Genomic DNA, 22832 nt, shown 5'->3' on the forward strand with positions numbered 1-22832 from the left:
ATCAAAGTATTAACATATGCATTAGCAAAGGATGATATTTGAGGTGATTGTTGACAAATCTGAAAACAGCTGAAATCAGTTATGTGCAGATGTGTATGTTAGATGTAAATGTGACCTGTAAACTCTTTGCACTCTTCAGCTTGGTTTAGCTTTCTGGTGGTACAGGTCAGCTGGTCCAGCCTATCCGCATTCACTAAGAACTGGTGATGGGTACAATTCTGTCTTACTGGATCTGCGTATTTTTCATTTCAGGCCAGACCCTTATGAAAATGATTGTGACTTCATATGAGCTTTTGGCAAAAGATGTAATCCTGACTTTACTTTTGGATACATAAGCCCAAAGCACTTAGCTTACCGCTTGTACGTCCTACATCCTGCATTCTCTTGTCCAATGGTGTATTAGGACTGGGGAGACCAACTGAGTAAATCTCTCCAGTGGACAGCGAAATTTGCAGCCAGGGAGAGTGAGGGGGTGAGGATCTCTCAAAGAATTATTCCGATAGTACATTTCTATGGTGTACTGCCTGTTTCAAAACACAGAAGGATCAAAATAAAGTTAGGTATGCAGAACCGCACAGCCTTTCCATGTTGTAGTGAGTGTACTTTGGGAAAAACTTATTGTCAGCTTATTTGTCTGGCTGTTAGCACGTGTCATTAGTACTCTGAGGAGACAGTTTTACACAATAGATGATCAGCACCAATTTGCATGTAGTTTGTCTTCTTGGTAGAGAGTCAAGGAATTAAATAAATCAAAAGGGTAAAGCCTCTCAAAAATGTAATGAAGCAATACATAGAGGGTTTTCATGCTGCAGTGCTGCTGCTGTCAATAACTGCTAAATCAAGTCCAATTATTATAATTAAAACAAATCTGTGATATTTTCCCATGTAGTGAGCCATGTGTATCCAATTTAATTAGTCTGGGGTATCAGTAAATGGCTTTTTAGAAGTGTGTATTAGCAGTACAGCTTGCAGATACTTGCCCATTTTTTTCCTGGTAAAGTTCAAAAAAATGACAGGCACTGTAAGGAGGCAGTTTCCCATTGAAGACATTGAGTGCCATCTGTAAGGCAACAATGGTGGCTGCATGCTGTAAATAAAAGAAACCTTTAATTAAAGGCCTATTGAAAATGACTGCTTATACCTATTATTTTACAATATGTCCAGCACATTATCTATCCACTTAACATTACTTACGTGGCCTCATTAATATTCATCCTCTGCCCTCTGTAACATTGAGCAAATACTGTCCTTTTATGACCGTACAAACTGCTGCATGTATAAAGTATACATATATGTGAATATTTAAGAAGACTTGGTCACTTGCTGTTCTTATCAAAGATAGTAGGAGCTGTTAAAAATTTTTTTACAAAGAGCTAGTGGTTTTGCATGTTAATTGAACCATATATGAGGTCAGATCAGTAAGCTTTTTGGCTGATATATACCTGATAGGCTGCAATCTAACTGCAGTTTAGAAATAGCTTTTTACCGAGAGAAATCCAAAAATTTCCTTCTCCAATGACAGTGTTCGCACATTCTAAACAAAAATATAGAGTCGGAGTTGAGTAACTGCCTTCATAAGACCTTCTAGAATAGCTAACTTAATATTTCTTTTTTTTTGCCTTTCACATCTGAAAAAGATGCCAGAGGTAGGAGGTTTGCTTCTAAATTATCTTTGTGATAGAGGTTCAATAAAACATGAGGCACGTTTTTTCCAGTTCTCTGCTCAATCAAAACAATGCTAGAGTTAAACATGCCATGACATCAGGTGGAAAATGGAATGCTGCAGGTTTCAAAGTAGTGTCAGTTCATTAAAGAATGAAAATGATCCAATGCTATTTACGGTTAACCAAATAAAAAGTGCTTATAGTTATATTTCATGAAAGGAATAAAGTTTCGTGGCTTTCACTGTATTTAACAGCTGCAGAAAAGGAGCATAAAAAACCCAGAAAGGACTCACCACAGAATACATAACCATTTTTTGCTGGTGTGAAGGCTTTCTAGCATCTGAGATATGCTTTAGAATAGTTTTTAAAAGAATACCTAAAAGAAAATGGGGAAGCAATGACAATGAAAGCAATGCTTGTTTTAACATCGGTATCAGTTGTTACTTTTTTAACACAATCTGTCTTTAAATGCACCAGATTTATTCAATTGAAATTATAGGTGAACTGTGCAGAGTGCTCTGGTTAATTCTGGCACTATCTTTTATATGAACAGTGGGCCTATTTTACTTCTATGTAAAATGTTTTTGGGGTTGCTAATACCCTCAGTAGCTTCAAACAGTGAATTCACAGCTGCTTTGTGCCAGCAGAACAGTGCCAGAAGAGCATGGTAATGAACACTACCCTCTTTTGTGTGTAGCTCCACTGACTTCCTGATTTCCAGAGGAAAAAAAAAGAGCACATCCTTTGGATTCTGGGCCTTCTGAAATGATATGATTGTCTGTATTTTGTTAACGTTAACTGCTGAAAAGTTGTAAGACAAGCCAAATGAATTAAATCAGTGGCTGTGCTACTATGTTAGCATAAGGTTGGGATCCTGACAAATTAAAATCCTAAAATGAGAACTGTACATGCTAGCAGAATTGGGCACATGTACTGTCTTCAGCTACTGGCACGTTTTTTAATAGAAATTGTTAGTAAAGCAAGAGCAGAGGTTTGAACTTTGTGCTTAGTTTTGTAAGTTGCAGCTCCAAAAAGGCAAACAAATTAATCCATCCTTACATGTGATTTGTCCTTGTAGCTCACAAAGCCTGACTGTATGGTGTCCATATAAAAGAAAACTGAGACCGAAAGGTGACAGTTGGTACTCTCAGTAATGGAATATGAAGACTGTTAGGCAACAAAGTTACCATCCTAGAGATTATTGCAAATAATACTGTATTATGTAAGTTAAGCATGGCAGCTTACATTAAATTCAGAGCTGATTCAGCTCAGTGAGAATTTGTATAGTGCTTTGGATTTCTTATACAGTGTAACCAAAATGATACCGCCTTTATAATGTTGGATTAGGATATTCGTGATTTGTATCCTCACCATCTCTCTTCCCAAAATCTAAGTCTTTCAGTGCTGATCACCAATATCTGCATCATGGCATCTTTCATAGTTCTACTATGGAATCAATGGCAATGTCTTTCATACACCCCTTCTTCTTTCCCATTCTACTCTTGGTTTTAAATGGAGCAAGAATTCAGCTTACCTCCCTGCAAACGTGATTTTTGTATCTGTTTGTGGAACCCGAATTCCGCCTGCAATAACAATTCTGAGAGCTTTATCAGCTTGGTCCTAACACCATGAGTAGCCCAAAGAGGTAAAGTGTAATTGTTCATATCCTAAAGTGAAGAAAGAAAACATGGTGATTTTCTCACTGATTCTTACTGCTAAGTCTTGTTTGTTCTGGCACAAAGTTCTTGTCAGAACAAATCCTGATCGTTTCACTCAAGTAATATTTTCTCTTTATAAAAAAATAATGACTGTATTTTGCATTTAGACAGCTGTAGAATTCTTATTTTTATCATCACACTGTTTAAAACAAATTTGAAGGGGCAGTGTTCAACAAGATGAGGAAATGTAATACTAAAAATGACTATGCGAAAACCAACTGGCATTATTTATGCCAATTGCTAATGCAGTTGTCAGGTGCAAAAAATTCACTTTATGACTCTTTCAGCCACCTACTGGGATATATCCTGAGATGTTTACTGAAACAAATACTACATAAATGTCAGGATTTTAAGGGCTGTCCGTTCTGAGATATAAGTGAGATCCAGAGATCAAGTAGGGATATGTATAGCTGTAATTTGGATGTACCAGAGTATGGGGAATATGTATAGGAACTAGATATATAGATGGAATTCATACCTCTTACACCAGGTCTAATGGATACTGACGCAGTCCTCAAGCTAAAGTGGAAAGGATTAGTCTTTCCTTGGGGATAGAGCCCAAGATACATGAATGGTCACAATGTGAGAAGGGAAGATATGCCCAACACTCCTGGTTTGCAGTACCCTGAATTCCTGTTTACACAGGATTGGTAACTTTCCTTTAGTTCAATGTAAACTCTGTGAATGTGAGCCATCGGACTGAGCTCTCCAGAGGGAGTGTTCTTGTAACATAAGTTCTAAGGAAAATGCCAACTGCTTAAAGGACTTGTTTAAACAAGTGAAACAATAAAACATGTTAGCTTAAACCAGCTCAGGTCACAATATATCAATTCTCCTTTTAACAAATTGGATTTGTGTCTTGAGGTAAGAATTGGCTAGTTGCATGCTATTTAAGACAGTGCTGTAGGCAAGCAAGCACCTCAGTCTCCAGGTTAACTGAAAGTCGGATGACACTTAGCCAATAATAACAAGTACAGAGAGATGCATGCTATTGTGTTTTCATGAAATGCGTTTTAAAAACTATGTAAGAAAGCTCTCTTTGTATGCTTGAAAGGGTGAGAGTGGCTTTTGTAGCAGATGTCTTAATTCATACTCCCAGAGTCTTCACTGAGCAGTATGAAAGACCAAATTTCATCAAATCTTACACTAGAAGGAAAAACCCCTTACTGGCTTTTTCTTCCAGCATTTAGCTAGATCCCTTGCGGGAGCTGTCAATTTTGCACATTTCTCTGGTGACACAGGTTTCTCAGTATGGTATAGCAATTGAAATAAAAAATTGACCTGTCCTGCATTTGGAAAATATGGAAGGGTGATCTCACTGAAATTACAGTAAGGTGTCCCAACATATTAACAATTTGTTTAACTTACGGCCCTGGCTAACATTTCATTCAAGACTGCTTTGACCAAAGTTGGACCTTTGCACAAACTGCAGGGGAGAAGGTAAACTCATTAGCATCACACCCAAGTATTACATGTTGCTTGGGAAATCCACCTTAAAACTGATTCAATTTTCTAGGGGACATCTCGATACAGATGACAAATTTATCGTTAATATTTGAGTTTAAAGATAATTATACATTAAAGCATTTGTAGTGAATGCTGCCTGCAACAATAAATTCTTAACATGAGACTGCAATTTTCACTTGCTTCAGCTGAGATAAGTCTAGACTTTGATGTGACATGAAGTGGGACTTGTTGCTAAATTAAGGGCACTCAGGATATTCTCAGATCACAGTCAGAGGTACCAGACTGTGGGATCCAGATACCCAGGACAGTTGGGCACTACAGTATGCTTTTTTGTTATAAAATCCATGCTTCTTTGTGATGTGCCTGGTTCCTTTGCTAAGAACAGATTCCCAAACTTACACAAATAGCCATTTGTGTCATTTCAGTAGCTGCTTAAATCCTGAGAATACTCTGACCATTACTGTCCGTATGCAATTAATGTCTGTTCTTGCTTATACAATTTACAAAAAATCTTTGTGAAAGAATACTTATGTTTCTTTGCCAGCAACAAATTTTATTCCTGTGGATCTCTGTGATGGGATTTGGAGGAGTAACAAGACAATTTTGTCCAAAGGTATGCTTTTGATTAATTCTCCATATGCAGTCACTGACAGAATATTAGATTTTGTAGGCCATTAGTTTGTGTTCTTTATGGTGGTGGATGACCCACAGCAGACTCACACGGTCATAGCGTAAAGGATTTTCAGTTGAAAGTTTGATGTTAGGTGAGGGTTTCTGGGGAAGAAGCTGAAAATAGTCTGTAGTTGAAAAAAGTTTGGAAGCACAGACCTACCCTCTTTTGACATCTTACAAACAATAGAAATAAGAGCTAAAAACAGTTTTAAGGAAGTGTATTTCTGTTGGAGCTTGGGCATTGTCTTTCTGTTATTTACCTCGTATTGTAAAGTGTCAGAGAGCTTACAGATTCTTTCAGTGTTCAACTTCTTCAATGGATATCCTGTATGAGTGGCTAAAAACTTCAGAAAAGGCTGGAATACAAAAAAGTGAACTTGTAGTACACAGGGCCTTTTAACATCATTTCTACACGCTACTGTACTAGTACGTGGTAATTTTTAGAAACAAGATAGTCTTTGCACTTTGCACTTAAGCAATAAACCATTGCCTAGTGGTAAGAGAATTTGGCCTACTCATCTAGACAAAGGTTGGTGATCTGAGTTCAGATTTGAAGTATGATGGTGTTTTATGCTTGATGGGAATGTTCAGAAGGATTAGAGTAGAGGGGACACAGACACGTGAGGAAGTCCGGCAGAAATCCATTAAGTGCTTAAAGGAAGTGTGATAAACAGAATTATTCTGATGTTGGTACTGAGCAGAAGGGAGGTATGATGTAAATTTGGTAAAACTGGGAATTATTATTTACTTGCAGACAACACCCAGATATAGAGCCAGAGATACACGGCTAAGATCAGTGGTTAAGGATTGTAGAAAACAGATGAGTTTGATAGTGTCATTTTGAATAAACCTAGGAAGAAGGTTGCATACTCAAGGCAAAGATTTTGATGGTGGAGAAAGAAAGGAAAAGCTACCTTACAAAGGCAAGAACAAAACACAAGTGAGCACCTGAATGAAGACTTCAGGTGTGAGACACGAACAGGTACTTGAGGAAAGCAGCCTCAGGGCTGTTATAAAAAATCTGGGAAGTTGAGCTGTGAGCATTTTGTGATGGAAGAGGAATCTGAACTACCAGAGAGTTATATAGACAGAGATGTCAGAGGAGTTGCTTTACATGGAAGTAAACAGAGAGAGGTATCAGAGTGATTTGAGAGGTACTGGCACTGATTTGATCTGAGTTTTTGTTTTGTCTGCTCTGCTAGTAGGTAGGTGGACTGTTTTTTGCAAGGTAGTCAATAATTTATCTGTTCTATGACTTGCAATTTTCAGTTGATGGGAATAGCCCAGTCCAGCTGGATCTATAATGTTGTAATTGGGTTTTGGGTATGTTGTCTACACCCACTGTGAAGATTACACTTCTGGAAGGAGTGTGTTAACTGCCATTTTTTAAACCTAGCTGCTAGGTAATGTTGACAGATCTGCTACATTTTTACTAGATTTCCAGAACTGAAAATACTTTACCTTGTACTGCTTGAGGTGCCTTTGGAAATCCCGTGTTGCAAAGGTTTCTCTCAGAAGCTCATTGTATTTTGGGCAGTGTGAGGAAGGTAAGTACAGCAGCTGAAAAGAAAATTGCAAAACATTAGTTAGGCAAGGTGCTTCTTGTTCTGCAATTCAATACACCCTTGCAGGATTGTTGTTCTGATTGGCTGCACTTGTTAGGACAAGCTGAAAAATAGTTTGGGAATGTAGTTTCCAAGGATGTTCATCTTCAGGACTGTAAGAGTCATACTGACGATTACTTACAGAATAATCTTTAAATGTTCAGAGGAGTAATAACTGCAGTAATTCGAAGTTAAAGGATTTATTTACAGAAGATGAAATTTGTCCCTCAACAGAAGACTAACACAAGCCCTCAGGAAGTGCTTTGTGTTTGACTTCTCCAGGGATGTTTTCACTCATGATGTTCAGTCTTTTTTTAAACACACCGTCATCTTTTTGCAACAAATTACCAAGCAGCAGCTAGACTGCAACAGGAGTCTTTGTGCATACTCAGCTGTATTAATTGGACATACTACAGCTTCTTTAGTTTATTTAAATTGTAGAAGCTTGTGAATTTTCTATAACTCGATTTTGTCTTTAATTAATTCAAAACATATGAAGGTTACAGGTTACATGTGACTGGGATAGCTTAAGAACTTGTTAATTCATTTATCTAAGCTAAACTGAATTTATTCGTGTTCGAAATTTTTTGTTAAGTTTTAAACAAAAGTTAAAACAAAATTTGACACTGAGATATTCTCAGTGTTTAATGTGCTTTTTGTCATTTTTTCCAGTAATAAAGCTCTATCTATATAGTCCTACAGTTAAAAGAACTTCAAAAAGAACTTGCGAGTCCTGAAGGGATAATTAGCTTGGAAAGCTTCACAGTAGTTCCTTGATCTTTTTAGAAATATGATGTATCTTTTCCAGAAGGTAGGGAAGTATTTCTGATTTGTAACTAGAAGTTCATGAACAGGCATGACTTTACCAATAACTAATGGATGCTTCTTTTGGGTAGCAGGATACATGTGGTCTCAAGCTTACGCTATACATGTAATAAAGATGAATAGAGTTAAAACACACATAGTTGAAAAAGTATGAAAAATCTGTGTGTGTTATGATTTGTTTGAATAAGCTTACTTGCTTCCCTGGATGTGAATGTGGTGCAGTACCTGCTTGCTATGTTTCATAGTGGTGTTGATACTGGCCAGGTGTTCTTGACTGTTTGCTGGGGTACCACCATCTGTGCCAGTGTCAGAAGCAGCTCCTGACTTTAGGCCAGGCTGTGTGCATGAACAGGAAGACATGTGTCTCTGTAGCCTCCATCTTCATGCTCTCATCACCCCAAGGTGAGAACCATTGATCCATGTCTGTATTTAACCCGATTCCCCTATCACAGACCATGTTAACTAGACTTGTAAGCCACACAATTTGTCTCGCATCACATGTGCAAACGTTCCCCAAACTGGGACTCATACTGTACACTCCTGATCTTCCCTAGCTTTTTACCATAGGTTTTTCACAAATGGGAAACTCCAGCTCCACTCAGCTGCCCAGCTTTCCCCTCTAGGACAGGTATATGCAGGCTACAGAGCTGCTATCCACACAATTCCTTACAGCTCCAAGGTGAGAGGTTGAGGAAGAGATGAATAAATACATTGCCCTATGAACTCATGCACTTAAAGCTCCAAGTCCTCCTTCCTTTTCCCTTTTACTTTTTCCACTAACTCTCAAAGTGCATGCACTGACCTTCAAAGTGCACGAAGAACAATCCTGTGACTCAACTCTCACTGTAATGAAAATACCGGAATAATTATTTTGTCTTTTCCGTTGTCTGCAGACTAAAAAATGTTGAAGCACTAGTAAGAATCGGTGTTCTTCGTCTTCTCACACAAAGAAAGCCACATTTGTGAGAAGTTTATCATTAATCTACTTCTGTAGTGATTTACTCACATGATAGGTTAAGTCTTTTTCTTTGTACCTAGGACTTCTGTTCTTCTTCCTTTTTCTTTAACTCTAGGTTTCTGTTATGGAAGTCCATTCCTGTGGAAACTCTTAACAATATTTCTATTCAGCTTATTAGACCTTTCTGCACAATACTTGTAGCATAATGTATTTCTCATTGCCTTTGTCATGTTCTTTATCCTACCCTTTAATCTCATATCCTGGGTATTTTACTAATGATGAAGGGAAAACAATTGCCGCCAGTTTATACTCACATTATCATGTGACAGTGGCACTGTATGAACTGGAATTGGCTGCCAAAGAATTCTGGGGTTCCAAATCTGGCTCTGTGCCGGTGGGTACAGCCCGGCAAGACTTGCCTGAGCGCTCATAAGTGTGTGATCACAGTCAGTGCTTTGAATATAAATCTGAAGCAAGAAAAAAAAAAAGAAAAAGATTTTGGAAGACCATTTATTCTGTTAGTTGTTTTTTTTTGTCTCAATAGGAAAGAAAGGGACTGGTTCTGTGCTGGGGAAACTGGCATTAAAATGGAGTGGGACAAAGAAGGACCATGAGAAAGAAGGGGGAAGGGGAAAGAGTGAAGCTGGAATAGGGCCTTGGAATAAAATTTTGGTGGACAAGGAAGCTGCAGCATGGTAGCAATTCCCTTAGGAGTCCTACTGAAAAGCACAAGATCGACTCCATTTGAGCACTTAGTCTTTGGGACATCATGGATGCTCTGTACAGCTGGACTCTAAAAGAAAACTAAGCTGTATCTGCACTGCATATGGAAGTGTAGAATTGGAGATATCCAACACAGAGACTCTAACTTACAACAGTGAGGCATCTGAACCTGATATACAGCCTAAAAAACCCTTTCACATGGTTTTCAGTTAACCATCAGCCTGAATAAATGTTGAGCCATAGTTTCAGGGATACTTTGAAATTACATTTTATTCAATGGGTATTGTTGTCTCCAACCATACCAGGTTCAGACTCTCATGCATTCAGGAAGTCCCATTAATATCCATTAAAAATACCCACTCTCCCAGATGTGGTACTCACCTCACACTGCTTGTATACAACACTCAGGAAAGAAGAGTATCTCCTCCGCATGTACTGGCCAAGGTCATACTGTTGCTGTATGCCAAGCTGTAGAAGTAACAGAATAGTGTAAGAGGCTCAAGAAGTATGCGATACATCCATTCCCACAATGAAAAAAATGGGATAATATTTAATATTATTTTGATAAAGACCTTTTTCCTTTCTAAAGTGAAGGAGGAAAGAAGACAGGAGAAAAATGCAGTAAAGTTGCTGTGTTTACAGTATGGAATAATATTAGATATATCTTCCTGATGGATGCAGTTTTGCATTCTGCTCTACAGAAAGCTATGTGTATATTTATCCAAGCTAGTCAGACTGGCTGAGGGGCAGGGTGACTTAAAGCAGGCATAGAGATATCCCAACACCATCTGTCTAGTTGCTGGCTCACAGCTGATGAACTGGGAGTGCAGACAGGGCAACCACCTGTCTGTGAAGACACGTCCAGGATATGAATCCCATAGAATATCACCAGTGATTCCATATGGAGGCTACAGTTGTAGTTTAAGCAAGATTTTACGTTTCAGGAAGACAGAAAATCTTGAACAGAAGGCTTCAAGTAAAAGTCCTTCAAGCTGCCAGATATTTTGCTGCAATTATTATCAGCAGTTTGAGACATTTGATTCTTGGTTCTTGCCTACGTTCCCAGCTTTCAGCCACTGGGTCTTGTTACACTTTTGCATGACACGTTCTTTACCATCACAGATCTTATTCCCAATAAGATAATAATCAATAAGATGGAATCAAGTCACTTAAGCTCTGTGTTAAACTAAACAGATGACAGTTGTCTACTCTCATAACAAAATGGTTTTTCCAGCCTCAGCTTTTTAGTAGCTGTTTGCTGAACATTTTCCAACTTACCAACGTAATTTTGTAAACACATGACATGAAAATCACATACAATGTCCCTGTAATGGTCTCAGTATTGTCATCTTTTTACTTGTACCTGATGCTTGCTGGCCTAAATTGAACTATATTCAACTTTGCTCATGTAAACATTACTCTGCACTGGGATCTCAAGTACAGTGATTACTCATTGCTTCCTGAAGTCTTTTTCTAAGTCATAGAACCATAGGATAATTCAGGCTGAAAAGGACCTCAGGAAGTCTCTAGTCCAACCCCCTGTTCAAAGCAGAGTCAGCTATGAGGTCAGACCAAGTTACTCAGGGCCTTATCCAGAGTGCCAGACATGGCCCACAGTGTGTTTATGTGGTCACCTCTTTCTGATGCTGGAATTGTGCATCCAGAGTTTCCTAGGGTATATGCTTGGCCTAGGCTTCTGCCCCAACTTGCCTAATACATGTGGTGTTAAATCCTGACACCTGGGTCTTGAAGACTTCCATGCCCTGGCGCAAACTGGCATGTAGTGCTGAACTCGCGTAGTGTGGATGTGGAGTGATTGAGTCACAGCTGATTTAAGGCGTAGGAAGCTGGTCTGTTACGCCTGTTTCTTCAAGGCATGTGACATGAGAGGAAACAGCTGACCTTGCATTGGAGATCGGTATGGCCTCCTAAGAATGGTGAGGAGGAGGAACCCCTGAGGCAGTTTGTTCTGTTCTGATTTTGGTGAAGACCTGGAAAGTGACTAGTTCCCCCAGGAGAGAGAAACGTGTACATTGTGCTGAACCCATTGGACAGAAGATGTGTGAGCAAACTTATTCTACAGCAGCCTAACAGAAATACACACCTCACAGTCTGCCTACACATGCACAGTAGCCATTTGTCTGGGACGTCCAGAATTTTGGAAAGTCTAAACTACTTCAGAGAGGCTGCCTGGTTCCTGGAATCGTGGAGAAATGACTAGGGGATTTTTCCATCCAAACGTCATAGGATGGGAAAAAAGGAACAAAGCACAGACACAGTGGGTAGTGCTGGTGAGAGCGAAGCAGAAGTAGGGCTAAAAGCACCAGGTGTACACATGTTCCTTTACAGCCTGATAGAACAGGAGTTCACCCTTGGCTCCATTCACAAGAGAAGGCAGCTAGTACAGATTACAGTTAATGCAGAGACACAGTTTCTGCAACTGAATTCTGCAGTTGCCTTAGCTGCTGCTAGTTACTACCATCAGCTGCTACCTGTGTGTGAGCTCAGCTCTGCTGTATTCCACCGGTGCCTGCACTGAAATAGCTGAGCTTTAAATCAACTTTCCCTGGCACAGCATCAGAGAAGTTTCTGCTATTACTGGTCTTAGTAGTTCACGATCTAGGAAGCACTCCTGCTCAGCAGGGATTGAGGGTGGTCTGTGAGCACTTCCGCCGTCTTTTGCTACTAATGGTGAAAGCTTCATGTTTGGTCTCAGGTGAACTGTAGTGGTCACCAGTGCCTGGCTCCCCCTAGAAGACCCCAGTCTGCAATCAAACAGCTCAACATATGCTGTGGTTGAACCAGAACAGGCTGACTCAGTGTCATTTAAAATCAGTGATTACTCATAACTCTTTGGTTTTCCTATTGGAGATCTGCATATGGCAACTTACTATGGACTTTCTCTATGTGAAAACAAAGTTCCAAAAATTGAATATCAGCAGACCACATTCCAATATTTCAGTATATTGGATGAGGTAAGCAAACGCACCTTGGTAAGCTGTCCATATCCCTGCTGCTTCACAACTTCTTTGTGCTTGTCAGTTGGAAAAAACTCCTGTGGGGTATGATCACCATGGCGAAATACCTGATAAAATAGATGGAATTCCCTTCATATTACTGGGCTTTTTGTGAAGGATATAATTAGTGCAGTCACAAGGAATATGCAAGGACAGTGAGTAATATATCTGGCAGACGCTAACTATATTCACAGTGCTTTTCTTGAATCTAGATAGCTACAATACCTGTTTGATTTATTTAGACAAATGTAACTCTTAATTAGCTCATATAAATGTTTGCAACTTATAAAAATGGTAAAATATCTCAACGTATTTTAGAGAAGTTTTATATATTTTAGGAGGTGTAGACTACAACATTAAATAAACAGAAAACAAACAGAAGCATGTAAGTAATTTTCCAGAAATATTAGAACAGTAATATTTTGGTAGGACTAACTGGGAATTCAGAAGGAAAAAAAAAGCCTACTGCTCTAGATGATACAGTTTCTGTGGCTGACTTCCATGAAACACTCTTTCTTTGCAGAAATTAGACTTAAAAAGCCACATGTTGACTTTTTCATTACAAGAGGTGATGAAAGTGTCATCTAATATCTAAATATAAACTAAACTGTTACTCTGAAAACACTGAATCTGTTCTGGAATTTCACTTCAGATAAAAGACACATCTATAAAGATATATCAAGATTTTTCATTCCTGCAATGAATCCTGGCATTATACAGCATAATTCCTCCTGTAGATATGTATCATAATTTTAATATTTTACCACCAGATTTCTTTTTATTTCTTAATCCAGGTAGGAAGAAACAAAATCAAAAACTGCAGCACAAAAATACGTGAGTGATTTACAAGCATGTGCGATGTTCAGAACAAAATTCAGACTTCCCACAGAGATACAGTACATCATAATCATTACAAATAGCATTAGTTTCACAGTGCTGGTGCTATGTTACTGATTCAATGCCATTGTACACTTGTTTGGGTTTCACATAATGAAATCTGATTTGCTTTTTAGTCCACTGAAACCAGTGGAAGAGTAGAAACTCTTCTGTGGCAAAGAGGACTTTTGTATACAGTTGAAATTTAGTTATGAAATCTTGTTTTACATTTTAAAAAAGAATCCTATCTGATTTGTCTGTTAGAACTATAAAAAAAAAGCATCCTTTGTCAATCCAGGAAGTTCATCTAGGACTGTACAAAGGCGACAAAATTATAAAATCTTATTTAAAATTGAGGATTTTTTTTGTAGAATGCAATAGAGGATTTTGAGTATGCAGGAAACACTTAAACATTCACAAGATGCCCCCTCTCCCCTACCCTTGAATACAGGAAAAGCAGTAAGTTACAGGTTTTGAAGAAATTCCATTTGCCCGTGATCTATCTACTTACTATGGACACAAACTTCAGCTTTCTTTTTGCTGTGGTTTGGTGCAGAAAGATGCAGAAAAGGCAGAACATGAAACACAGACTCCAAATTCCACACACCAGCTGCCTTGCTCTCATCCTGGGGGTAGCTTTCTGCTATTTTGCACACCACAGTCCCCGTCTGGATGCGGGGTACAGTAGATATGTGGCTAAGAGGGGAGGAGTCAGTTGTGCTCAGTGAAGTGCAAAACTAGGCTGTTATCTTGCCTCTTCCTCCCTTTTCCCCCTTCTTGGATTAGCGCTTTTCAGGAGATTCATGAAATGAAGAGTGTATTTAGCACTTGTACTCAATTTGTGTGTCCCATGTGTAACATGAAGTGGAACCCCTGAGCCTGCTAGTTCCTGCCCCTGGTACTTTGCAAGGCAGGTGAACATAAAGAACTAGAAGTTGCCTTCATTTATTTAAGCTGGGATTTGGTATGGCTCAGTCAGCCTTCTCAAAAGTGAAAATACTGCAGGTATGCTGTGTCTTGCTGTATGCAAAATAGGTAGTAAACCATCCTCATTCCTCGTGCTAGCAGAGTCTTCTCTACACACTTTGTACTAGAAAGCTAGAAGGAGCAGAGCTGACAATTGTTCTTTTATAAAGGATCTATGGATTTTCCCCTGGATTTGGCTGTGTGGTCAGTAGAAGGAATAACAGCAGAAGGTTTTGTTGCACGGGACCAGGGATAAGCCTAAATTGACTGCAAAAAAATACGACACATGAATGAAATTTTCGTCTCCACAGTAGACTATATCTCTAGTGGCAAAATGTGTGCCAGTGTTTTCTAGAACTATCCCCCAGAATTTCAGTTAGGCAAATTTTTTATTTTCAGATTTCTCTTGCTTCAAACCCTCTCGTTGTTACAGCATACATAAACCAAGAGTTGTTTCTGTCATTTCCCCAGTGTATTTTATATAAAGGAACAATCTAGCTCAGAGACAGTGTTGCAAGAGACAGGCTTGATTTTACAATCTTATTGGTCTATGTTCAGCCACATTCATGTGTTGATGAAAGTCCTGTTAATATGTAAACATTAAGGGCGACTTCTTAGTGATCAAAAGCTCTCTGTATGTAAGAATTGAAAGAAATTACTGTAAAAAACTCATATTGCTACCCAAAAAGTTTATATAATCTCAAGCTATTTGAAGGCACAAATAACGAAACTTTCCTTCATAATTATTAGATATAGGCTTGTCTAGAGGGATCAGTTCTCTTTCCTGAAAAGAATGCCGTATCTGTCACATCTGTCAGAGCAAAAGAGATTCCTTGATGAAACATTCAGAGATCAGACTTTCTTGGTGCAAGATGGTTCACCTGTCATTTCTGCTTTTCTGCCTGACAAGTGTAACACACTTATGCAGAAACAGAAAAATATGGGGACCTGCCCATATTTAATGAGAAAGAAAATTCTGTTGTTTTTTTTTTTTTAATTAGGGAACCTGGGGGAGATGTGGATCAACTGATTAAAGCTATTCACACCCTGTACATTTTCCTGCCTCCACTAGCTGTCATACTTTAAAAATGTCTTTGAAGAGACTGTGTGTTTTGCTGTTTCTAGAGGACATGACATCAGATGCCACTGCTAAAATACACTGTTCTGCCAAGCAAGGTTCTTAATCAGACCAACTGGTATTGCTGAGAAAAAATGGGCAAGTTCTCAGAATCACAAGGCTGCATTCAGGTTCTTCAGATACTGTAGATACATCTAGCAGGGACAGCAGATAGACAACAGAAGCAGAAAGGTTTAACTTTACTCTTTTCAAAGCACCCATTGTCTCACACTTTATGTGAGATTTCTTTAACAAGGAAGGTGAAATTACTCTTACTTTGGAGATGACAAAATAATAGTGTAAAAACTGATACTTGCTTCCTTTGATCTGATCTTGGTGCTGCTAATTCTGTGGGAAGAGGCACATAAAGGGCTGGAGTTATTTTAAAATACATCATGTTGATTAACTCTGCTCCTGCTGAAGGTCGTAGCGAGAAAATGAAACAGTGTGCTGTGCCATGTACCGTCATTCCTGAGACTGAAGCTCTAGAGAGCAGGAGACGGAGCTTTCTTGGCAGCTACCTCATACCTGCAGAAATCCTTTGCTGCAGGTGGTGAGAGGTGTGAAAACTATAGCTGCTTTCAAAGTCGAGGTAACTGATTCTTTGATATCCCTGCAGCCTGCGTTAAAACAACAGTTGAGGGTGGAAGAGGAGGAGATAATGATCAAGACAATAAATGAACCTCCCTCACTGCCTTGAAAGTACAAAGGAAAATACATGAGGTGTGGATCATATGCCTGTATCTTACCAATAAATTTGGTGAAATGTTTATGGATCATGATAAACATGTATTATTAAGCAAGTAAAAGCACAGATTTGTATTGTGTCCTTTATTGTGATATCTGAAAAGTCAGGGTGTTAAGAAATGGTGCTGGATCTTTGACTTTGTTTAGAGAATGTAAGTTTTCATTAACAGTCCTTTAACATTTTAAAGTAGGTTCACGGTTTGAGTGCTATTATTGTATTTAAAAGCTTATTAATCCAGAGGACAAAATTTGGCCCTCTACACCCAAACTGCAATACGAAAAATTCTTCTCCAAGCTGTGATGCTTACCCTCTCCTCCACCTTTTATTAAGTGTAGGGTTAAATCTGCTTGGTATTTAAATACCATTTAGGATTGGGCTTGCAGCTTGTAATGCAACTTCTTCATTGGCAGTAAAAGAGGATCAGAATCAGTGGAAGATACACTGATAAGCATGTTAGGAGAAAACTTCAGTGTGGAATTGGTGGGGAGAGAAGGCGGCAGGTGTAGCAGGACTTCAAGCTTCCCACTCTGCCTCCCCTCCTTCTCCCTCCCTGTAATGTCCCCTAGTGGGATGCTTGTTCAAGACTCTGGTGTTGAAGTCATGGCTCCATGGCTTTTGCAGTGCTGATGTCCGTGTCCACTTCCATGCCTTTTCCATGCCCTCTTTCCTCAGCCTGTATCAGATCAGGGCTATATCTGTCCCTAAATGGAGTCCTCTGGTTTACAGTGTACCAGTTTGTCTCTTGCTTGTACACTGTGGTTAAACGATAAAGTGAGGCTATCCACTCAGCTGCAATAAACTACCAACCAGAACAAAAAAAATTGCAACTCCAAGTCACTTGCTTAATATCTAAATAGATAGGTATCAGCTGCCTCTATTTGGCTAATGCTTAACATAGACTTCTTTGGTCCTTTATGTTAGGAAAACAAAGGCGTGACATGTCACCATGCCTGTGTCACAGGGACACATTACCCCCAACTCAAAAAGAATGCTGCCACAATCAGATACATGCTTTCTGTTAATGATTTCAGTGCTGGCATGCAATATTCTTTTAGCACATTTTAACAGAGTTAGAGGCATGTTCAACTGTCCTGAGGAGCTGGGTCAAGGCTTGTCAGAGTAATCTGCAATGGTAACAGTGGCTCTAAAGAGCTGTGCATGATGTTCCTGCTGCTGCTGGCAGGAGACATCCGCTTTTGCCCCATGTTTTCTGATCCTTCCTTAAATGGCAGCAGAAAACAGGAGACAGCAGCTGGCGCAGGGACTTGTAAGGAGTGGAGCTGTGGTGGTTCTCAGGTCATTCAGCACTCTAGGCGACTGCCTTCTGTTTGGGTCCAAAGCTGCACTCTTGATGTCAATCTGAGATAACGTACTTTTTTGCACAGTGGCCAGCTTCTCCATTACACCGATGCAAATATAGAGTAACTGCACACAAGTTGGTGAACTTATTCCAAATATGTTTCCCTTGAGGTTTACACAGCTGTTCTTCAACTGATGTTCTTCTCTGCACCTTCTGATCTTCTGCATTTTGTGGCTGTGTTTGGGATATGTGCATTTGCTGCTCCAGATCCTCATTTGGTATGAGTTGGATTAGCTCTTTATATTTTCTAGAGTTGCACTGGCTTACAGGGGCTTCAAAATACAGGAAAAGGAGGATGTTGAAGTCCGTTTCCTCCATCTGTTCTGATGAAAAAGCATTATTAAGAAAATGGATCCCAGTGTTGATGCAAACAGAGATCAAATTCCAGGGTTTTGCGGAACTGTAAAGCTCCCTTCTCTTAAATATAAGCATTTTCTCTCCAGTTCCATTTGATTCATCTTTGTCATCATAAAATACATGACTCAAGAGAAGCAAGACTGACATGGAGGAGTTGCAGATTAAGAAGCAGTTTGGTAGCTGTGTCTTAACAGATGATTACTGTAATATCAGAACAAAGGGATTTCGCTGGCTTTATTCCACACAGAGGTGGTGCTTATTTTGGTCTTAGGCCATCAGTGAGTCACAAACCCGAATTTTGTGCTGTGTAAAAGTCCTTTATTCTTTTCTCCCTACTTCTGTCAATGGATTCAAGCAACCTTGCTTGGGTGTGATGGATGGCTGTATCATGTAACCAGACTGCCACTGCAGGAAAGAGATTAGCTTTGTAGCAAATTGCTAGGAGACAAAGATCTTTAGACCACCAACACTATTTAGTCATTTCACTTACTAAGAAGTTGTATGGGACTGACAGGATCATGTTGTTTTGACAGTGGGAGGTGAGATATTTCTTGTGCTGGGGAAAAAGAACATTTTCTTCTAAGCAGCCATCATCAGCTTGGGCACAAAACAGAATCATCCAGGTGCTGACAGAAGTCCAAACAACAACTTCCCTGTGTGTAATCAAGCATCAAGCTATTGTCCTTGTGCACCTTAGAATACCTGAGGGATTTGGGTTGCTGCTTTCTTCAAATTTCAGTAATTATATTTAACTTTGAGGTAGGCTACAGTAACTATGATTAAAGCAATTGTTCTGCTCAGCTGGAATGCTTTCTGATCATGTCCTAGCACAATGCTGCAACATTTGGAATGCAAATATATGTGGAAGGGAAGAAATGTTCTTTTGATAACTTTTTTTATTTCTATTGGAATAAAACAAAAAGTCCTTTATAAAAACCTAAGCTGAGGTCAAATATAAACCAGAAATTTCTCATAAATATTGGATCTTGCAGGTAACGAGCATCATCTGCCTGTGTGGATAGTTTAGTTTTTGGTACTTAAATCCTTAATTAGGAGTGAGGAATTAGTCAATTATCTGTTTGCTTCAGAACTATTATCCCCTACTTCCCCCTTTCCTTTCTTTTCCCATGCTGTTATCATTCTTCAGTTGCTTTGGATTCTTGGAATTTTTGGTTATTTTTGCTCTTATTCATTTTAATCAGTGAAGGATTTTGTGCTAGGACGTAGGCATACTTTCATGGCATGTTTCGAATCTTTTTTAATCAAGTGTTTTCTTGAGAGTGTGATGATTGATTTAAATATTGCCACAAACATTTTCTGAATGAAACTGTCAGAACTGTTACAACGGAAGACTGTGTTTTTATGTCACTGCACTGCATCTATTAATACTAGCTAAGCTGCATGGTTGTATCACTTCAAAGCTCTCCTTGGCATTTCCAGTGTGACTTTTATCAGTGAAATTTTCATTGACTGTCAATATGGTTGTTAGAAGCAACCTTCATATTTTTGCTTTAGGTCATATATCCAATTCCTCTCACATTAAATCAAATTAAAATAAATATTGCCTATCGGGGTGACAGAAATTGAGGTGTTTTGCAGACTCCCATTTAATTTAGAAGTGACATTGAGCTTGTTCTGTCAGGTATTTTGATCTGCCTCTACAAAGTACCTCAAAAAGATGTCCCGTTTTCTTATCTACTATAATCTCCTGTTGTCCATGTTTGTTTCCACAGACACATCCATATAAAGCACAAAAGTATAAAAGTGCCCTTTGCAGAAATATGGGAAGAACTATCCAGAGGGTAGTAGCTAAAATGTTGAACAGACAAACCAGTACTAGCAGTTAACTTGTTTTGGAATCTGTTACTTCCTGAGTTGATAGGAGGGAGAATAAGTTGTGTATGGAAGTGGTAACAGCTTCAAGGACCCATTTTCATAGGAAAAGAAGTGCCAGTAAAAGGAAGATATGTTAAAGTCATGTAGAGAATTGGCCAAGGCCTGTCTGAGATGCTGCCACTGCTGAGACGGATTAATGCTACCTTCAGATACTTCAATACTTGGTTCTTGGAAACAACCAAGCAAGCCATTAATTAGCAGCTTAGTTGATAATTATAATGTGGGTTTAGTTTTACAAAGTGTGGGCTTATAGGTGTGATTTATAATATGTTGGGATTTCCAACAAACTCAGCAAGAGCTACACTAAGCACAGGTAAGCCAGCCAAAGTACCTTGGATAACTGTGGTACAGTCGAGGCTATTTTACCTGCATAACTGACATTTAGACTTCAGTAGAGGCTACATGCTTAGGCATGAGCACAAAATGGGCAACCGAGATTAATGTTTCATGTAACGAAGAAAAATGCCACCCAACGGAATCGTGAGTCTAATAGATACATGATTAGGTTCATGTTCTGATTGATATCAATAGATGCAAGGCAGTAGCTCACAAAATAAACTTTCTTTTGATTTATGTTTCACCAAGCATGACTGAATTGATCAACATTCATCATGTGATTCTTCATGCTTCCCACACACACTGAGTAGTGAATAATTCATAAGGTACTCCCAGTTAAACTGTGAATCTCTTCTGTTTGGTCAGGTCTAGATGAGAGTATTGTCTAAACTTAATTGAAAGCAAACAATGAGAAAAATGCAATAGCAGGAAAGCAAAGTTTGTTTTAGTGCAAGCCAAATAAAAACTGTATGCCTAAACCTACACGAGAACTAAGAAATACTGTAATAGTTAGAAAAATATATGCCTATATCTACGTGCACCTCAGAGAAATATTTTGCAAAGGCATATTGCCATCTAGTGTTAAACTCTCTTCTATTCATAGTACTTTGGGCTCGTGTAGTTGCAGTAGAGTCCTGACTGACACTTTTGTGAGAATAATTGGAAATCCAATAATGTATGGAGAAATGCAGAACAGCGTCACTGCAACCAGACATCAGGAACACATGACCACATTTCCAAATTTAAGCAAAGATTAAGTTCAATGATTTTTACTCCTATATTTAGGGTTGCTGGTAATATAAATTTACTCTCCTGAAGAGGATAGTTTGTTAAAGTCAGTGTCCAGTTCTTTCAGCACTGTGACAAGTGGTGAAAAAACAATGTAGTGGTTTTTGTATACTTGTAGTATTAACTGTTAAGTAATTTTCTCTTTGTATGTTTTCATTTGTGTTGTCATAGAATTCAGCATCTTTCACAAGAGTTCGGCCTCTTTGTAGAGAGAAGGGTGTTGGGATTGATTTTATAAAATGAGAGGATTTGAGTGACCACAAAGATCAAGCTGGGGTAATGTAGCTTCTTCTCTTCCTCTTTTCAAATAGTTTGTTGGGATTTCTTTTCTCCTTTTCTATGTACCTGAGTTCTGAGTTTTACATAATGTGAAACAGAGAAATTCTGTATAGTTTATTTTTGATGGTATTCAAAGATGACACAGCTTTCACATCTCTCTTTCCGTATTCTCTCTTAACTTTGGACTCACCTTACTCATATCAATGACTCCCAGATAGTGAAATCAAGATTAGAATTTTGTCAGCTGGCTCACAACACTTCCTCTTAGAAAGGACTTTTCCCTCTATGACATCCTGCTTTATAGTTCAATAAAACTTTGCTGTACTGTAATGATTGAAGCTGTAATTTCCTATCTGCCTGATTAGGATTAAGAAAAAAAAGTAGCTTTACCTATAAACAGTGTATCAAAAGCTCCAGTACATCCAGCAATGCTACCTTCTCTTTTAAGACATTTTTTTCAAATGATGGGAGGCAACAATTTTCAACCATTCAGACCAACATATTTGCATAGAACATTTGTTGAAAGTTGTTGGGTAGGGAAAGGAAATGGAAAAGGGAGAAGTTTATTGTAGATCTCATCACTTGTTAACCCTGGAAAGGCAAAAGTAAATACAGAGTTTTTTCTATTTCCTATCTATGTGTAGCTTAACTATTGGACTGCTTATACAACTTGTTGGACTGCTTATACAACTTGTTTCTTTTCATCGTGAGGATGAGTAGTTGAAGAAGTGTAAGAAGCTTTCCTAAGTCTATGACTTAAGGCCTTCTTCCTTAAAGATCCATCATTTTTGCTCCCATAGACCCTGAAAAGAACGTTTTTCTATGTTTTTTTTTCTCCTGCCTAACCTGTTGGCTATTGGTCAATCTTTCTAGTGGTCAGGAAGCCCTGAATTGAGGCACATGGATGCTGGAGGATTGTTTTCACATAGGAGTTAACACGCAGAATAGTTAGAGATCACAATATTCTCTTGGAATAGTAAATCAAAATTCTCCCCAGAGGTGACTTGAAAAGAAACTAAAAAATCAGGCCATCCATATTACATACATTTACACAGAGCATACCTTCTCTGGTATTAATTAATTTCCTGGAGACATACAATAGAAGAAACTGTGTGATACTTATTTCATGGTGTGCCCCGTTTGCTCAGCAGTTTCCCCAAAATGTGAAGTAAACTCTCCTGGTTTATGTATTGTGTATACAATGCAAGTCTGGTTACACATGTTGAATATTCACTAAAAGAAAACCACCATGAACTGGTGACCTCAGATTCTGTGGCCTCTTATGATATCTTTAACAAGGTTGAGACTACCCCTAGTGAGAGACCTCTTTGTTTATTTGTAGAAGGATAAAAATCACCTACCAGAAGGGATCGTAAGTGTATTGCTAATAAGGTGTATTTTCCCCCTGCTTAAATACATAACAGAACAGAGAGAAGCAAAAGAAGTGAAGGAAATACAAG

The 22832-nt window shown here is 38.7% G+C and overlaps 1 protein-coding gene across 1 annotated transcript; it reads right to left on the reverse strand.

Moving 5' to 3' along the window:
* Window positions 1–367: 367 nt before the first annotated feature.
* Window positions 368–14149, reverse strand: LOC104335578 (prostatic acid phosphatase). The gene is made up of 10 exons (XM_009941361.2): window positions 14036–14149; window positions 12621–12716; window positions 10013–10099; window positions 9223–9375; window positions 6983–7081; window positions 5782–5877; window positions 3199–3331; window positions 1958–2040; window positions 977–1087; window positions 368–520 (listed from the first exon to the last, which is right to left on the reverse strand). The coding sequence occupies exons 1-10, from the start codon at window positions 14147–14149 to the stop codon at window positions 368–370; spliced, it is 1125 nt and encodes a 374-aa protein (XP_009939663.1).
* Window positions 14150–22832: the final 8683 nt, after the last annotated feature.

Source organism: Opisthocomus hoazin, chromosome 4 (assembly GCF_030867145.1).
Source record: "Opisthocomus hoazin isolate bOpiHoa1 chromosome 4, bOpiHoa1.hap1, whole genome shotgun sequence".
NCBI lineage: Eukaryota > Metazoa > Chordata > Aves > Opisthocomiformes > Opisthocomidae > Opisthocomus > Opisthocomus hoazin.